At 44.0% G+C, this 15,236-nt stretch overlaps 1 protein-coding gene across 1 annotated transcript in view; it reads left to right on the forward strand.

Annotated features, from left to right (window-relative positions):
* Positions 1-15,236, forward strand: part of LOC122810357 (putative sodium-coupled neutral amino acid transporter 8) — a 572,913-nt gene that overhangs the window by 485,192 nt on the left and 72,485 nt on the right. Inside the window, exon 8 of the mRNA XM_044081938.1 lies at positions 14,998-15,197. Within this exon, the coding sequence (XP_043937873.1) occupies positions 14,998-15,197 (200 nt within the window). The remainder of the gene's footprint in view (positions 1-14,997; positions 15,198-15,236) is intronic.

The following is a 15,236-nucleotide window of genomic DNA, read 5'->3' on the forward strand; positions in this document are numbered from 1 at the left end:
AGGAGTATACACTGGGGTTTGAGGAGATATTCCTTCACCTGTAGGAGGGAATGTGGACTTCGACTGTTGAGAGAGACCTCTGGACACAAGCAACTAGTCAACAAGCTGCAGCACATCCTGTTCAGAAAGACTCTTGGTTGCCCTCATGGAGAAAGCTGATGGTGATTCTGGTCTTTCTAGGAAAGGACTATACTGATTGCTAGCAAAAGGATCCAAAGAAGAGGAATATTTGGTCCTTACTAATTCAATAGCTGCAGAGCTTGAGCCTAGGAAGTCTGCACCAAAGAAAATGGTGTGGAAAAAGTCTGTGCCAAAGATGTCAGCCCCATAGTAGTTGAAGGTGTCTACACTGCAAAGGCAAAGGTCTGCCTTGAAGTGTACGGTGCCATAGTGGAAAGTGTCTGCACCGGCAATAAGGACAGTGCCAAGAAGGACTGCACTGAAACACATGTCAGTGCAGAAAATGTCTGCGCCATGGAGTACAGAGTCATATTCAGAGCCAAAGGTGACTATACCAACGCTGCCGAAGGGGACTGAACCTGTATTGCCGGTGCTGTTAGGGTTGTGACAGAACTGTCATAACCATAGTTGTCTGCACTGGGAACTCCAGTGCCAGTATCGATAAAGGAGACATTGCTCTAGTCAGACTCATTTGGAGTGGTGCCGAGCCTGGAGCTGACAGGCTCACAGGGGGCAGCACCAGAGTAGTAATCAATTTCACCTTCTTGTGAATTGACTCCCTATGATCTCCAGTGGGAGAAGAAAGGAGTGACTTTGATGAAGAAGAGGACAAATGCCTCTTGCAGGGTTTAACAGGAGGGAGTGAGCCCTCCAATCCAGAAATAGCATCAGAGAAAGGAGACTTGAGGAGACCTTTCAAAATTAACTTATTCTTCCACTCGTTAAGAGTCCTGGTAGAGAAATTTTTACAAATCCTACACGAAGGATCCACAGAAAAATGGGAGACATTAAGACAGTAGACACATAAGTCATGGCCACCGGAAAGCAATAATATTCGGCTGCAATCCTTGCACTGCTTGAAACCAACACTACTTTTCTTATCCAACAGAATTGGTGTGGAGAAGAAGCACAGTACCAAAAGGAAGAATAAGGGCTACCCACCAAAGGGGTAAAAGAGAAAAAGAAGGATTACCAATGATGGTAATGGAGAATTACCACAAGGTAAGAAAAGAGGGTAATAAAGGGAAAAGACTAAATGGAGAGAGTCTAAAGTGTGCGATAGGGTAGGAATATATTAGAATAAACTTTTGAGAAAAATTTAGAGTAATAATATATAAACTTTCAAAAAATTAGACACTTAGCTGAGAGAGTGGCTTGACATGGCTGTACAAAAATGTGACAAATGAGATCTAAGGTAACAGGGAGCAGAGCATTCTAGGTAGGACCTTGGCTCAAGAGTTTTTAGCTGATGTGAGCTTGATATTGGCCAGCTCAAGTTCCGAGAATGGAACCAATAACCCATCAGTAAGGAATGAACGAAGATCAATAACATCAGATCTTCGGATTTCCAAGTTAGGATTTGTGCTCCTGTTTTTAACGGAGTCATCAGACATTGAGTTAACCTGTGTAAGAATCAATCAAATGTTCTTTATTATTGACCAGCAAGATGCTTTTCATGTGAAGGTTTCATCATCCTCACATACATTTGTTCAAGAACATTGGTCTTCCAATGACATTTCTATGTAAAAATACTGACATCAATTAAACAGAATCTCTAACGAATATCTGCTGCCAAGTTTAGTATCCTGAGATAATTTGAACAATGGGGCACAAGCACATTGACTAGTAAAAACATTTCATTTATTAAATTATTGATACATCAGTAAGGTGGAACCTCAGGTAGATAACTGATGAACTTTAACCTAACTAAAATATCCTGAACTTGTGCAAGGATATCATCTACAACTGTCAAGTTTTACTGTAATTACTTAAATGTTCATAATTTTAGCATCTAACAGTTATTGTCCATCATGATCCTGCAGAGGAGAACATGAAATAAGTTATTTTAGACTCACATTTGAGTTACTATATACAAAAAATTTCTCAGAAGAAAGTCACTGGGAGGGGAACCAGAGCACTTTGAAGAGCTCTTAAACCTTTTGGGTGTGCCCTCCTATGAGGAAGCATTGTCAGTAGCAACTGGTGGTATTGTATCCATGTCTGTAGATGTGGTCAATGCGATATTTAAACAGCACCCCAGTGGTAAAGCTATGTGAATTGAATGGGAAATGCTAAAGGCATTGGATATTGTTGGGGTTCTGTGGTTAAAGGACTTTCTCACTATCCCCTGACAGTACCTTTCAGATGGTAAACTGGGTGATTGCATTTCCCAAATGTGAGACAGACAGATGCACTTCAGTTGTAAAGGAATCAAACTTTTCAGCCTCCCTGGGAAAGAATACGCAGGTGTTGGAAAGGCGAACTCATCTGACAATTGAGCTTCTTATTCAGGCAGGGCGTGTGTTCTATCCTGGCTGTGGAACAGTAAAGAAACTCTTTCTACTTGCACAAGTATTTGAGTGTTTGTGAATGTTTGCTAGTATGGCATACATGTGTTTTATTGACCTGGAGAGAAGACACAGCCATGTAGCACAATGTCTTGGGAGGTGCTACAGAAATAAGAGTTTGGGCCACTGCTTCTTGCATTCAGTCACTTTACTTTTGAATAAGCATCTCCATTCTCACTGTCAATTCAAATACATTCTGGAAAATAAGAAGTCTTCCCAGGGTATACCAAGTATATTTTTTCTATCATACATCTATGATTTTCATGGACAACATGCAAAGACACAGTTGTGGTTTGCAGAATACCTAGTTTAGGACATAAGGTTTGTATGGCTATTTGCAGATGTTTTCCTCTTGGCCTCAAGTGGTTGATCTCTGAATGTACATGAACACTGCACTGCCAGGTATGACATGGTTGGGATCAAAATCAGAGAGCATGGTTCTCTTTCAGAAAAAGAGTAGATTGATCTTTGTACATGTAGAGAAGTAACTGACTCAGATGGAAGAGTTAAATATTTTGGGTTTCAAACACTCCTGAAGATAAATGGGATCAGGAGACTGACCACTAGATTGCTGCAGTGGTGATGAAGTGAGAATTAGGTCATAGAACAAAGCTTAGCTTACAGGTTAGTGAAGGTATCATCAATACCTGAGGACATTTGGGTAGTGACTGAATGGATGAGGTTGTGGATACAAGCAGTAGAAGTGAAATTCCTGTATAGCGCCGCTGGCCTCAGGCTCTGGAACCCAGTGAGGATCTGCAAAAACAGAGATGATTTCTGTGGAGGGCCACTGCTTTGCTAGGGGTGATGACAGCAATATGAAGTGATTTGGGCCCATAGTGATTATGCTTCCTAGGTGCCTTCCATTGGAGGTGTACAGTCATGGACTACTAGGAGAAGGCCATAAGGCAGGCCCAGCACACACTGTGGAGAGATTATATCTTTCATTTACTTCAGAATGCTTGCTAGCCCACAGGATAGGTATCACTTGCTACCACTGAGACATTCACCATAACAAATGATTTAGAGAATAAATGAAAGGATGGATGGATTTTTGTTGATGAAAAGAGAGATTTTTTTTCTGTTGTTGGACTTTTGTCTGTGGACTGAAATGTAAGACTATGCTGCTATTTGCAGAAAGACAAGTTAAGTACAAATACTGCATTTGAACAGACCATTAATGATGCGACTAGCAGGAGCCCATTAGTAGAAACATGAAGGACATTACCACCTTTTTGGTAGCAATGAAACACTGTTCTGTAAATCCAATGAAACCCAAACCTCTCTCCTGAGCTACCTATAAATGCAGCAGAGCATATTATATTCATTATTTAATCCTAGGGTATTTTGCATGCATATTACTTTTGAAGTGTCTGTCCAAATAGTTAAGTCTCAGTGAAGTGTTTTTTACTGTAATGCATAGTAATGACTTCTTAGTAAAATGTTTGATTTGGTCTACCTTGGTTGCCTATGCTTGGTTTGGTCTTGCAGAGTGTTAATGTTACTTGTCCTGAGTATAGTTTGCTGTACCTGCTGCCTTATGTGTGCAATGGTTCCTGCTTTGAATGTACAACTTATATATAATATCCATGAATGTTTTTATAGATGTTTGAGAACAAGAAGTTATGTACTCACCATAACGTTCAATGTATGTAGTCCATTTCACCTCACATTCTTACCCGTGGGTTCGGAGCCGAACCTCAGCTCCCACTCGGCCATACTCAAGCTCAAAGTCTTCAATTGGTTCGTGGCTAAGAGGTATCCCATGCTGCAATGCGCCTATCCCCCAGATCTTGTTTGCTGTGATCTCACATACACACACACACACACATACACGTTGAGAGGAAAAACCAACTCAACATATCAAGGAGTGCTGAAACAGAGACTCGACCTCTAGGTCCTCCAGGAGGGGGTAGGTGGGTGGGTTAGTAAGAATAGGAGGCAAGATGGACTACATACATCGAATGTTATGGTGAGTACATAACTTCTTGATGTTATGTAGTCCAATCTCACCTACATTCTTACCCATGGGACAGCGTCCCTAGCACCTAAACCTTGGGCGGCTCACTGGAAAATACTCCTGAGCACTGTGGAACCAGATGATGATCTGCCCCTTGATACCAGATCCAATTTGTAATGACTAATAAAGGTGTGAGGAGATGCCCAAGTAGCTGCAGCACAAATATCATCCATAGACATCCTAGCCTGAAAAAGCAGAAGTACACACCGAACGCATAGAGTGACCCTTTACCATAAAGGGTAATTCCTTGCCATTTGAAGAATAGATGAAGGAAATGCAGCTAGAAATCCATCTGGACAGAGTCACTTTGGAAACTGAAGTCCCTAGTCTATTGTCTGAAAACGAGACAAAGAGTTGATCAGATTTCCTAAAATCTTTTGTTCTACGTAACTAGAAACGTAATTGTCTGTGGACATCTAACTGATGAAACTTAAATTCTGCCTAGTTAGAGAATTCAGGGAAAAACACAGGCAACTCAATAGACTGGTTGAGATTGACCACTGAAGCAACCTTAGGCATAAAGGAAGGATTAGGTCTTAGCGAAACCCTATCCTTGTGAAATATCAAGGGGGCCAGACTGATAAAGCTTGGAGTTCAGAGACCCGCCTAGCCGAACTGATGGCTATCAGAAAGAGTGTCTTCCAAGACAAAAATTTAATGTCACAGGTTGCCGCAGGCTCAAAAGGAGGTGAGGTAAGCTGCTGTAGCAGAAAATTAAGGTCCCATGGCATAACGGGATCAAAGATCGGCAGTCGAAGTAGCATAGTCCCTTTGAGAAAAGCCCTACAAAGTTTGTGCGCCATTAGATTGGGTTCATTAGCAACATGAAAAGTAGAAATGGCTGCCAACTGCACTTTGATAGTTGCCACAGCAGATCCCTGACTAAACAGTTGAGATAGAAACTCTAAAACTGATGAGATAGGAGCTGTATATGGATCAATCTGTCTTTCATGAGCCCAAATGGAGAATCTCTTCCACTTACTGGAATAAATCTTCCTAGTAGAAGGCTTGTGGGAGGAAGACAGAATATGAACCACCTCCGGTGAAAAGTCATGAAGCCTGACTAGGGACAGAATTGGAGCAGCCATGCTGTCAACCTGAGGGTCTGGATGGAGGGGTGGAACTGCCCTGACATATGAGTCAACAGATCCAGCTCTGGGTCCAGAATCCACGGCTCGTCCATTAGATAAGGGTGAAGAAAAGGAAACCAGATCTGATGAGGCCAGTGTAGAGCAATCAGTATCATTTTGCTTCCCAAGGACTGTGCTTTCTGAACAACCTTCATTATCAGGGGAATTGGAGGGAAGGCATAGAGAAGACCGAAGGGCCAATCGTGAACTAGAGCATCCCTGGGTGCTTCCCCTTCCGGGGGAATAAGGGTGAAGTAGCTGCTGCATTTGGCATTCAGGGGGCTGGCAAATAGATTGCAGCAAGGCTGACCCCATCTGCAGAAAATCCATTCCGCCACTTGTTCGTTCAGGGGCCACTCATGAGGCATCAGAATAGCTCCGCTCAGCCTGTCGGCAATCACATTGGACTTCCCCGGAATGTGCATTGCCACTAGAAAGAGCTGGCAAGATACTGACCACTGCCACACTCAATGAGCCTCTCTGCAAAGGGGTTGCAACCTGGTTCCTCCCTGTTTGTTCAGATACCAGACCACTGACATGTTGTCCGAGTGGATTGCAATTGTCCCAAGAGGAAGAAAGCTTTGAAGTGCCTGCGATGCTAATAGCATCGCTCTCATCTCTAAGACATTGATATGCAAATGGATCTCATGTTCTTGCCATGTGCCTTGGACAGTCCTGCCGAGATAATGCCCCCCCACCTGATCTGGGAGGCATCCGTGGTCACAGTGGCAATTGGACGAGGAAGAACGAAAGGCATACCCATGTTGAGATTGCTGATCTGAAGCCACTAGCACAGATTCTGCTTGCACTTGTCGGTTATTACAATAAGGTGGGAGAGTGGAAGGTGCTGAAAAGACCATTGGGCAAAAAGCAGCCACTGAGGAATCCTCATGTGAAGTCTTGTAAGAGGGACTAGCATAATCGTGGCAGCCATGGTCCCTAACAGCTGGAGGACCACTTTTGCCTTGACCTTCCTCAGTGGTAGTAGAGCGTATACTTGCTGCTGTAAAACCTGAATTCTCTCTTCTGGCAGGAAAACCCTCATGAGCACTGTGTCTAATTCTGTGGTAATAAAGGTAACATGCTGCGAGGGCAACAATGCAGACTTTTCCCAATTTAAGGTGATTCCCAGACTTTGGCACAGTGCAATAGTGGCATCCCTGGTCTGTAGTAGTAGATGCCTGCTGGTGGCAGACAGGAGCCAGTCTTCCAGGTACGGAAACAGTTGGAATCCCAGACGTCTCAAGTGAGCCATTACCTCTGCCATGCATTTGGTGAACACCCTGGGGGCTGTGGTGAGACCAAAGGGCAGGGCGCAAAACTGAAAATGACTGGCTCCCAGCCAGAAGCGTAGGTGACTTCTGGATGCTCTGTCCATTTTTATATGGTAGTAAGCGTCCTCGAGGTCGATGGAGCACATCCACACATCTTTCCCTAATAATGGGAGAATTTACTGTAATGTGACCTTGTGGAACTTGGACTTCTCTACTTGAAGGTACAAACGGCTGAGATCCAAAATAGGCCTCAGGTCCCCTGTTCTTTTTGGCACCAAAAAGAATCTGGAGTAAGTCCCTAATCCTACTTGGTTTGAGGGGACGGTCTGAATGGCTCCTTTTAACAGTAACTTTTGAACTTCTAAGGTTGCGGAATCACTTTGACTAGGTGGGACATCTGGGATTCTTTTGTTTGGAATGGGAGATGAAAGAAAGGGAATATGATAACCTCTGGAGATTATCTCTAATACTCACTCATCTTGGGTGATGTCCTGCCAAGCTTCTGGGTATAGAGAAATGCGACCCCTGACTGACTCCAGAGATGCACAGTCAGGCCTCCTCTCAGGAGCGCTGGTAGGGAGAGCCACAAAATGAATCATGGTCCCCCTGGTTATGTGGGCCTCCTCTGCCTCTAGGGTGGCATCTACCTAAATTTTCACCCCCTCCTCTGCCTCTGGAGGGGGAATCACTCCATGCATCGTGAAAAAACCTCTGCGATTTTCTGCACCACATTTTTCCACCCTTCTGGCCCTTGGGATAAGGTCTAGAAGGCATGGAAAAATGGACTCCCATGGCAGACAGGGTTTTTCCTTCCTGCTGGCACCTAGTGAGAGTATCCTTCACCTTGGTTCCAAATAAGGATGAACTGTCAAAGGGCGCATTGATGAAGGTAGACTTGAAGGCCTCCGTGAAGTTGCACAGGTGCATCCAGGAGTGTCTCCTAAGAGAGACTCCGGAACTCTCAGCCCTGCTCGCTCCATTGGCTGCATACAAGATCAGCCTCATGGAGGAGTTGGTAATAGAATTTAGGGTAGACATCTGAGCATTGACTTTCTGAGCCACAGTATCAGAAACGTTACCCGGTAGACAATCTCCCAACTCCTTTAGGAGATATCTTTGGAGCCGTGTAAAATGCAATAAGTAGTTCAGCGACCGCACTGTAAAGGCCGCTGAAGAGAACACACGCTTCCCATACCAGTCCATAGCCCTGGACTCCTTGTTAGGGGGATGCACAGTAGATGAAGTTTCTGCAAGTTCCTTCTTAGTGGCTGCTGCCACCACCACCATGGCATCTACTGGAATGCCTTTGTAAGAAATTCTCTATCAGGGGAAGCGGAAAAAAACTCTCCTAGGGACCGGTTCCACAATGCCTGGAGTTTCCCACACCTTTCTACAAACGAGATCCAGGAGCTCGTTGAATGGAGGAGAAACCCAAGAGGCAGAGGGTTGGGACCCAAAGGCCTTCAGAAACACTGACTCCTCCTCAGAAGGGGCTTTAGATGGCCAGTCACCTCTCTGTCTCAGTATTTCCAAGATATCTGAAAAAGATATCCTCAGAAGATGACTTAGGGGACCCCTCTGACTCCTCGAGGTCAGTGTCAGATGTGAGGGACTCATCTTGGGAGTCAATGTGCTTCCTCTTGCACACACTCTTTCTGGGTGGCTCCTCGGGTAAAAAACCCAGGGAGGCCTCAGAAAGCTGGGGACCACTCAGGGAGGTATCCTGAGGCCTTAGGTCTCCACTGTCCCTTGATAGAGGGTGATCTGATACTGATATCAGTGCTGGAGAGGGAAGAGTGTTGGTACCATAAGATGCAGCTGATGACCTGGCCAGCACACCCCTCATGACCTCGAAAGCTGATCTCCCCAGCTCTGAAGGTCGATTAACCACAGAAGACAGCCTCTGAGCCAAGGAAATAAGGTCCGAAGCCGATGTCGGGTCCACACTCACCCGAGCCGAAGTTCTGAGAAGACGGCTTGGAGCCAAAGAATATTGACCTGATACCTCCCTCTTGGCTCTGACCGGCAAGCTGTAAACCCTGAACCCCATGGACGGCACTGACGGGGTCGGAGCAGAGATGCCAGAAGGGGCAACTGGAGCTGATCTCGAGGCATCAGATGGAACTGACGCAGAAAGGTCTGGAGGAGGAACAGCCAAAGATGAAGGGAGGACAGGCTCTGGAACCGACTGGGCTGGAGCCGAAAACAATTTAGCCAGCACAGATGACTGGAGCAGTTTCTTCACCACTTTATCGACATCGTCATCGGAAAGTGTCCTGGAGGATCTAGAGGACATGGTCGGGGATCTGGATCTCCCTATAGAGTGAGACCTACGAGTCAGGGAGACCAGTCGAAAAACTGGAGACTGGCTCCGAACTGACAATCTGACACTGGCCCCAATAAACCTGGAGCTGATGTAGACATCATCGAAGCACTGTCTTCTGTCGGCCCTGAAGCCAGTGGAGCCGAAGAAGCAATTGTAGTTTTAATAATTTTCTCCGGCAGCTCTGAGGAGACTGATGGAGCCAAAGAGTGCTTCTTAGATGATTTTTTTGTCCATCTTTTTGTCTGATTTGGAAGAAGAAGACTTGGAACTGGAGGATCTTTCCAAATCCTCTTCAAAAGAAGGTTTCAGCAATCCTCTTAAAATTAGCTTGTTCTTCCTCTCTTGCAGCACACGGGGGCTGAAAGCATGACAGAACAAGCAGGCTTCCTGTAAATTAATAGCCCGCAAGCAATACATGCACACAGAGTGCCCATCCATCAAAGACATTTTGTTGTTATACTTACAATTTTTGAAGCCCAAAGGCCTGTGCTCTTTAGACTCCTTAGACATGTTGAGACAAGAACACACACACACAGGGGAAAACAGTAGGGGCACCTTCACCACAGAAGTCAAAGAAACTCGGAAATCTAAAGCCACTAATTTAAACAGCCTAGAGACTGCGAGGTAACCACAGGGAGGACTAGGTCCTCTAAGTTAAACAGGCGTAGCCCAGGAAAAAACAGGGAAACAACAAACAGTCACACCACAAGGAACCCACTGACAAGGGGGATTAACCTGCTACACAATCAGAACAAGAACAACAGAAAAAAAACGGGAGGACTAGGTCCTCTAACTGAAACGGTCCTAGCCCGTAAACACCAAGGGAATGGGATACCAGAAAAGGTCAATAAACTGTTAGAAGTAAAAACACACACACACTAGCTATTAAAATAGCTTTTGGAGCTACTAACTCGAACAAATAGTAGAACATTTGTACTTAGCCATGGCCAAGAGCGAGACCATGTCCGAGCTGTATGAGGGGCAAATGAGATCTGGGGGATAGGCGCATTGCAGCATGGGATACCTCTTAGCCACGAGCCAATTGAAGACTTCAAGCTAGAGTATGGCCGAATGGAGCCGGTTGTTCGGCCAACCCACGGGTAAGAATGTAGGCAAGATTGTACTACATAACATCATTTGTTTTAGTAGACACTAAGCATGTTATATCCATTCTTGCTATCTGCTCAGAAATTTATAACCCCCCTTTTAGTGCATTTCTCATATGAATTGTACATTCCTTTTCCCACTCCACTTTTTGTTTTTGTTCTATTTATCCCCATAATGTCACTCCTTCAAAAGCTTCTGCAGCAGACAACTACAATGCCAAGCGATCAACATATTTGAATTTAGTAAAGACAAAATAACAGTTTCCAATTACTTCTCAGACTTGCTTACAATTCCCAAAGTGTGATTTACTGCATAATCCTAACCTGAAAACATAGTGTCAAGCGTACCCAAGCCATTCCTTTTCTTTTTTGTTACCTGTTGATAAATACATATTTTGTTATTCATATGGTTCACTGTTGATGGCATTTAATTTTCTATCTGCATGTATAGTAATACAAAAATAATTCTTAGAAATTCCTGGGTCTGTGACATTGAGGGGTTAAACTCAGATTGCAATCCAGATTACCCAGATTTGAATAGATCCTCTGCTTCTAAAAGAGCTAAGCAGTAGAGGAGGGGACTGAGATACAGGTTTGCCATTCCTACTGGTAGTGTGACATGATTTTGTTCAGCTAATTGCTAATATAAAAACTGATGCTTACCTGGCAACAAGAACAGCCAGGACTGGGGAAGTGGGCTTAGCCATTGCAAACTGGTGATAGCCATCATCAGTAGAGCCATCATCAATAGTCTGTATGATTATGCACACATGGAGTAGGAGGTCCCCTGCTGATGGGGTGCTTGTATCAGTCACCGCACCCGTTGCCTGAATGTCGACAGAGGCCTAAACCATCTCTATGGCTACCTAGATGATTTCCCTCCAGATGTGTTTTTTTTTCTTCTGCATTGGGGATATTTTTTTTCAGAGAAATGAATGGGTTGTAGATTAGAAGGGGGAAGTTTGATAAAAAAATGCATTTAGGTAAAAAATGTCAGTAAAATATATTCCATTTGAAGACTGTCAGCACTATAATGCATCAATCTTTGTATATTTCAGGTCTATTCTGAATGATGTATGGTTGACCTACAAGCGCAAGTATGCAATTATCAGTGAATGGTATGAAACCTTTGTGAGGATTACACTGACAGTGAGCTGGATTCTAGCAACGATGCTTATTGCTATGTTTGTTCCTGACATAAGTGACGTCATCACCCTAATTGGTGGTATCAGTGGTTTCTTCATATTTATTTTTCCAGGTAAATCTTTTATGTTTTATTTATTTGACATATTTTCATGTGATAATGTTTCCTGTATTCCTGCTCTTTCCTTGATATGTTTCTAAATTAATCTTTTCCATTTCTGTGCTTGCACAGTACATTTTGACTTAATATTTTAATAAGTAACTTTGAAACTTGGTCAATTGTGATTGTTCTTAACACATACTTGTCTTGCTTTGGCTCATTAGCAGCAGTACAAAGAACTGCCTGCTCACACCCTTGTTCTCCCTTCCCCTTCCCTGTTTATTACCTTAAGACAATCCCAGAGTTAATAAATATTAATCATGTCCCAGATCAGACTTCAAGTTTTCAGAAACACTGACTCCTCCTCAGAAGGGGCTTTAGATGGCCAGTCACCTCTCTGTCTCAGTATTTCCAAGATATCTGAAAAAGATATCCTCAGAAGATGACTTAGGGGACCCCTCTGACTCCTCGAGGTCGGTGTCAGATGTGAGAGACTCATCTTGGGAGTCAATGTGTTTCCTCTTGCACACACTCTTTCTGGGTGGCTCCTCGGGTAAAAAATCCAGGGAGGCCTCAGAAAGCTGGGAACCACTCAGGGAGGTATCCTGAGGCCTTAGGTCTCCACTGTCCCTTGATAGAGGGTGATCTGAGACTGATATCGGTGCTGGAGGGGGAAGAGTGTTGGTACCTTAAGATGCAGCTGATGACCTGGCCATCCCACTCCTCATGACCTCGAAAGCTGATCCCCCCAGCTCCGAAGGTCGACTAACCACAGAAGACAGCCTCTGAGCCAAGGAAATAAGGTCCGAAGCCGATGTCGAGTCCACACTCACCCGAGCCGAAGTTCCGAGAAGAAGGCTTGGAGCCAAAGAATATTGACCTGATACCTCCCTCTTGGCTCTGACCGGCAAGCTGTGAACCCTGAACCCCATGGACGGCACTGACGGGGTCAGAGCAGAGATGCCAGAAGGGGCAACTGGAGCCGATCTCGAGGCATCAGATGGAACTGACACAGAAAGGTCCAGAGGAGGAACAGCCAAAGATGAAGGGAGGACAGGCTCTGGAACTGACTGGGCTGGAGCCGAAAGCAATTTAGCCAGCACAGATGACTGGAGCAGTTTCTTCACCACTCTATCGACATTGTCATCGGAAAGTGTCCTGGAGGATCTAGAGGACATGGTCGGGGATCTGGATCTCCCTATAGAGTGAGACCTATGAGTCAGGGAGACCAGTCGAAAAACTGGAGACTGGCTCCGAGCTGACAAATCTGACACCGGCCCCAATAAACCTGGAGCTGATGTAGACATCATCGAAGCACTGTTTTCTGTCGGCCCTGAAGCCAGTGGAGCCGAAGAAGCAATTGTAGTTTTAATAATTTTCTCCGCCGGCTCTGAGGAGACTGACAGAGCCAAAGAGTGCTTCTTAGATGATTTTTTCTCCATCTTTTTGTCTGATTTGGAAGGAGAAGACTTGGAACTGGAGGATCTTTCCAAATCCTCTTCAAAAGAAGGTTTCAGGAATCCTCTTAAAATTAGCTTGTTCTTCCTCTCTTGCAGCACACGGGGGCTGAAAGCATGACAGAACAAGCAGGCTTCCTGTAAATTAATAGCCCGCAAGCAATACATGCACACAGAGTGCCCCTCCATCAAAGACATTTTGTTGTTATACTTACAATTTTTGAAGCCCAAAGGCCTGTGCTCTTTAGACTCCTTAGACATGTTGAGACAAGAACACACACACACAGGGGAAAACAGTAGGGGCACCTTCACCACAGAAATCAAAGAAACTCGGGAATCTAAAGCCACTAATTTAAACAGCCTAGAGACTGCGAGGTAACCACAGGGAGGACTAGGTCCTCTAAGTTAAACAGGCGTAGCCCAGGAAAAAACAGGGAAACAACAAACAGTCACACCACAAGGAACCCGCTGACAAGGGGGATTAACCTGCTACACAATCAGAACAAGAACAACAGAAAAAAAACAGGGGAGGACTAGGTCCTCTAACCGAAACGGGCCTAGCCCGTAAACATCAAGGGAACGGGATACCAGAAAAGGTCAATAAACTGTTAGAAGTAAAAACACACACACACTAGCTATTAAAATAGCTTTTGGAGCTACTAACTCGAACAAATAGTAGAAATTTGTACTTAGCCATGGCCAAGAGCGAGACCATGTCCGAGCTGTATGAGGGGCAAATGAGATCTGGGGGATAGGCGCATTGCAGCATGGGATACCTCTTACAAGCCAATTGAAGACTTCAAGCTAGAGTATGGCCGAGTCGGAGCCGAGGTTCGGCTCCGAACCCACGGGTAAGAATATAGGCAAGATTGTACTACATAACATCATTTGTTTTAGTAGACACTGAGCATGTTATAGCCATTCTTGCTATCTGCTCAGAAATTTATAACCCCCCTTTTAGTGCATTTCTCATATGAATTGTACATTCCTTTTCCCACTCCACTTTTTGTTTTTGTTCTATTTATCCCCATAATGTCACTCCTTCAAAAGCTTCTGCAGAAGACAACTACAATGCCAAGCGATCAACATATTTGAATTTAGTAAAGATAAAATAACAGTTTCCAATTACTTCTCAGACTTGCTTACAATTCCCAAAGTGTGATTTACTGCATAATCCTAACCTGAAAACATGGTGTCAAGCGTACATAAGCCATTCCTTTTCTTTTTTGTTACCTGTTGATAAATACATATTTTGTTATTCATATGGTTCACTGTTGAAGGCATTTAATTTTCTATCTGCATGTGTAGTAATACAAAAATAATTCTTAGAAATTCCTGGGTCTGTGGCATTGAGGGGTTAAACTCAGATTGCAATCCAGATTACCCAAATTTTAATAGATCCTCTGCTTCTAAAAGAGCTAAGCAGTAGAGGAGGGGACTGAGATACAGGTTTGCCATTCCTACTGGTAGTGTGACATGATTTTGTTCAGCTAATTGCTAATATAAAAACTGATGCTTACCTGGCAACAAGAACAGCCAGGACTGGGGAAGTGGGCTTAGCCATTGCAAACTGGTGATAGCCGTCATCAGTAGAGCCATCATCAATAGTCTGTATGATTATGCACACATGGAGTAGGAGGTCCCCTGCTGATGGGGTGCTTGTATCAGTCACCACACCCGTTGCCTGAATGTTGACAGAGGCCTAAACCATCTCTCTGGCTACCTAGATGATTTCCCTCCAGATGTTTTTTTTTCTTCTGCACTGGGGATATTTTTTTTCAGAGAAATGAATGGGTTGTAGATTAGAAGGGGGAAGTTTGATAAAAAAATGCATATAGGTAAAAAATGTCAGTAAAATATATTCCATTTGAAGACTGTCAGCACTATAATGCATCAATCTTTGTATATTTCAGGTCTGTTCTAAATGATGTATGGTTGACCTACAAGCGCAAGTATGCAATTATCAGTGAATGGTATGAAACCTTTGTGAGGATTACACTGACAGTGAGCTGGATTCTAGCAACGATGCTTATTGCTATGTTTGTTCCTGACATAAGTGACGTCATCACCCTAATTGGTGGTATCAGTGGTTTCTTCATATTTATTTTTCCAGGTAAATCTTTTATGTTTTATTTATTTGACATATTTTCAT

The sequence above is a fragment of the Protopterus annectens genome, chromosome 8.part1 (assembly GCF_019279795.1).
Source record: "Protopterus annectens isolate FY-2018-M chromosome 8.part1, PAN1.0, whole genome shotgun sequence".
Lineage (NCBI taxonomy): Eukaryota > Metazoa > Chordata > Ceratodontiformes > Protopteridae > Protopterus > Protopterus annectens.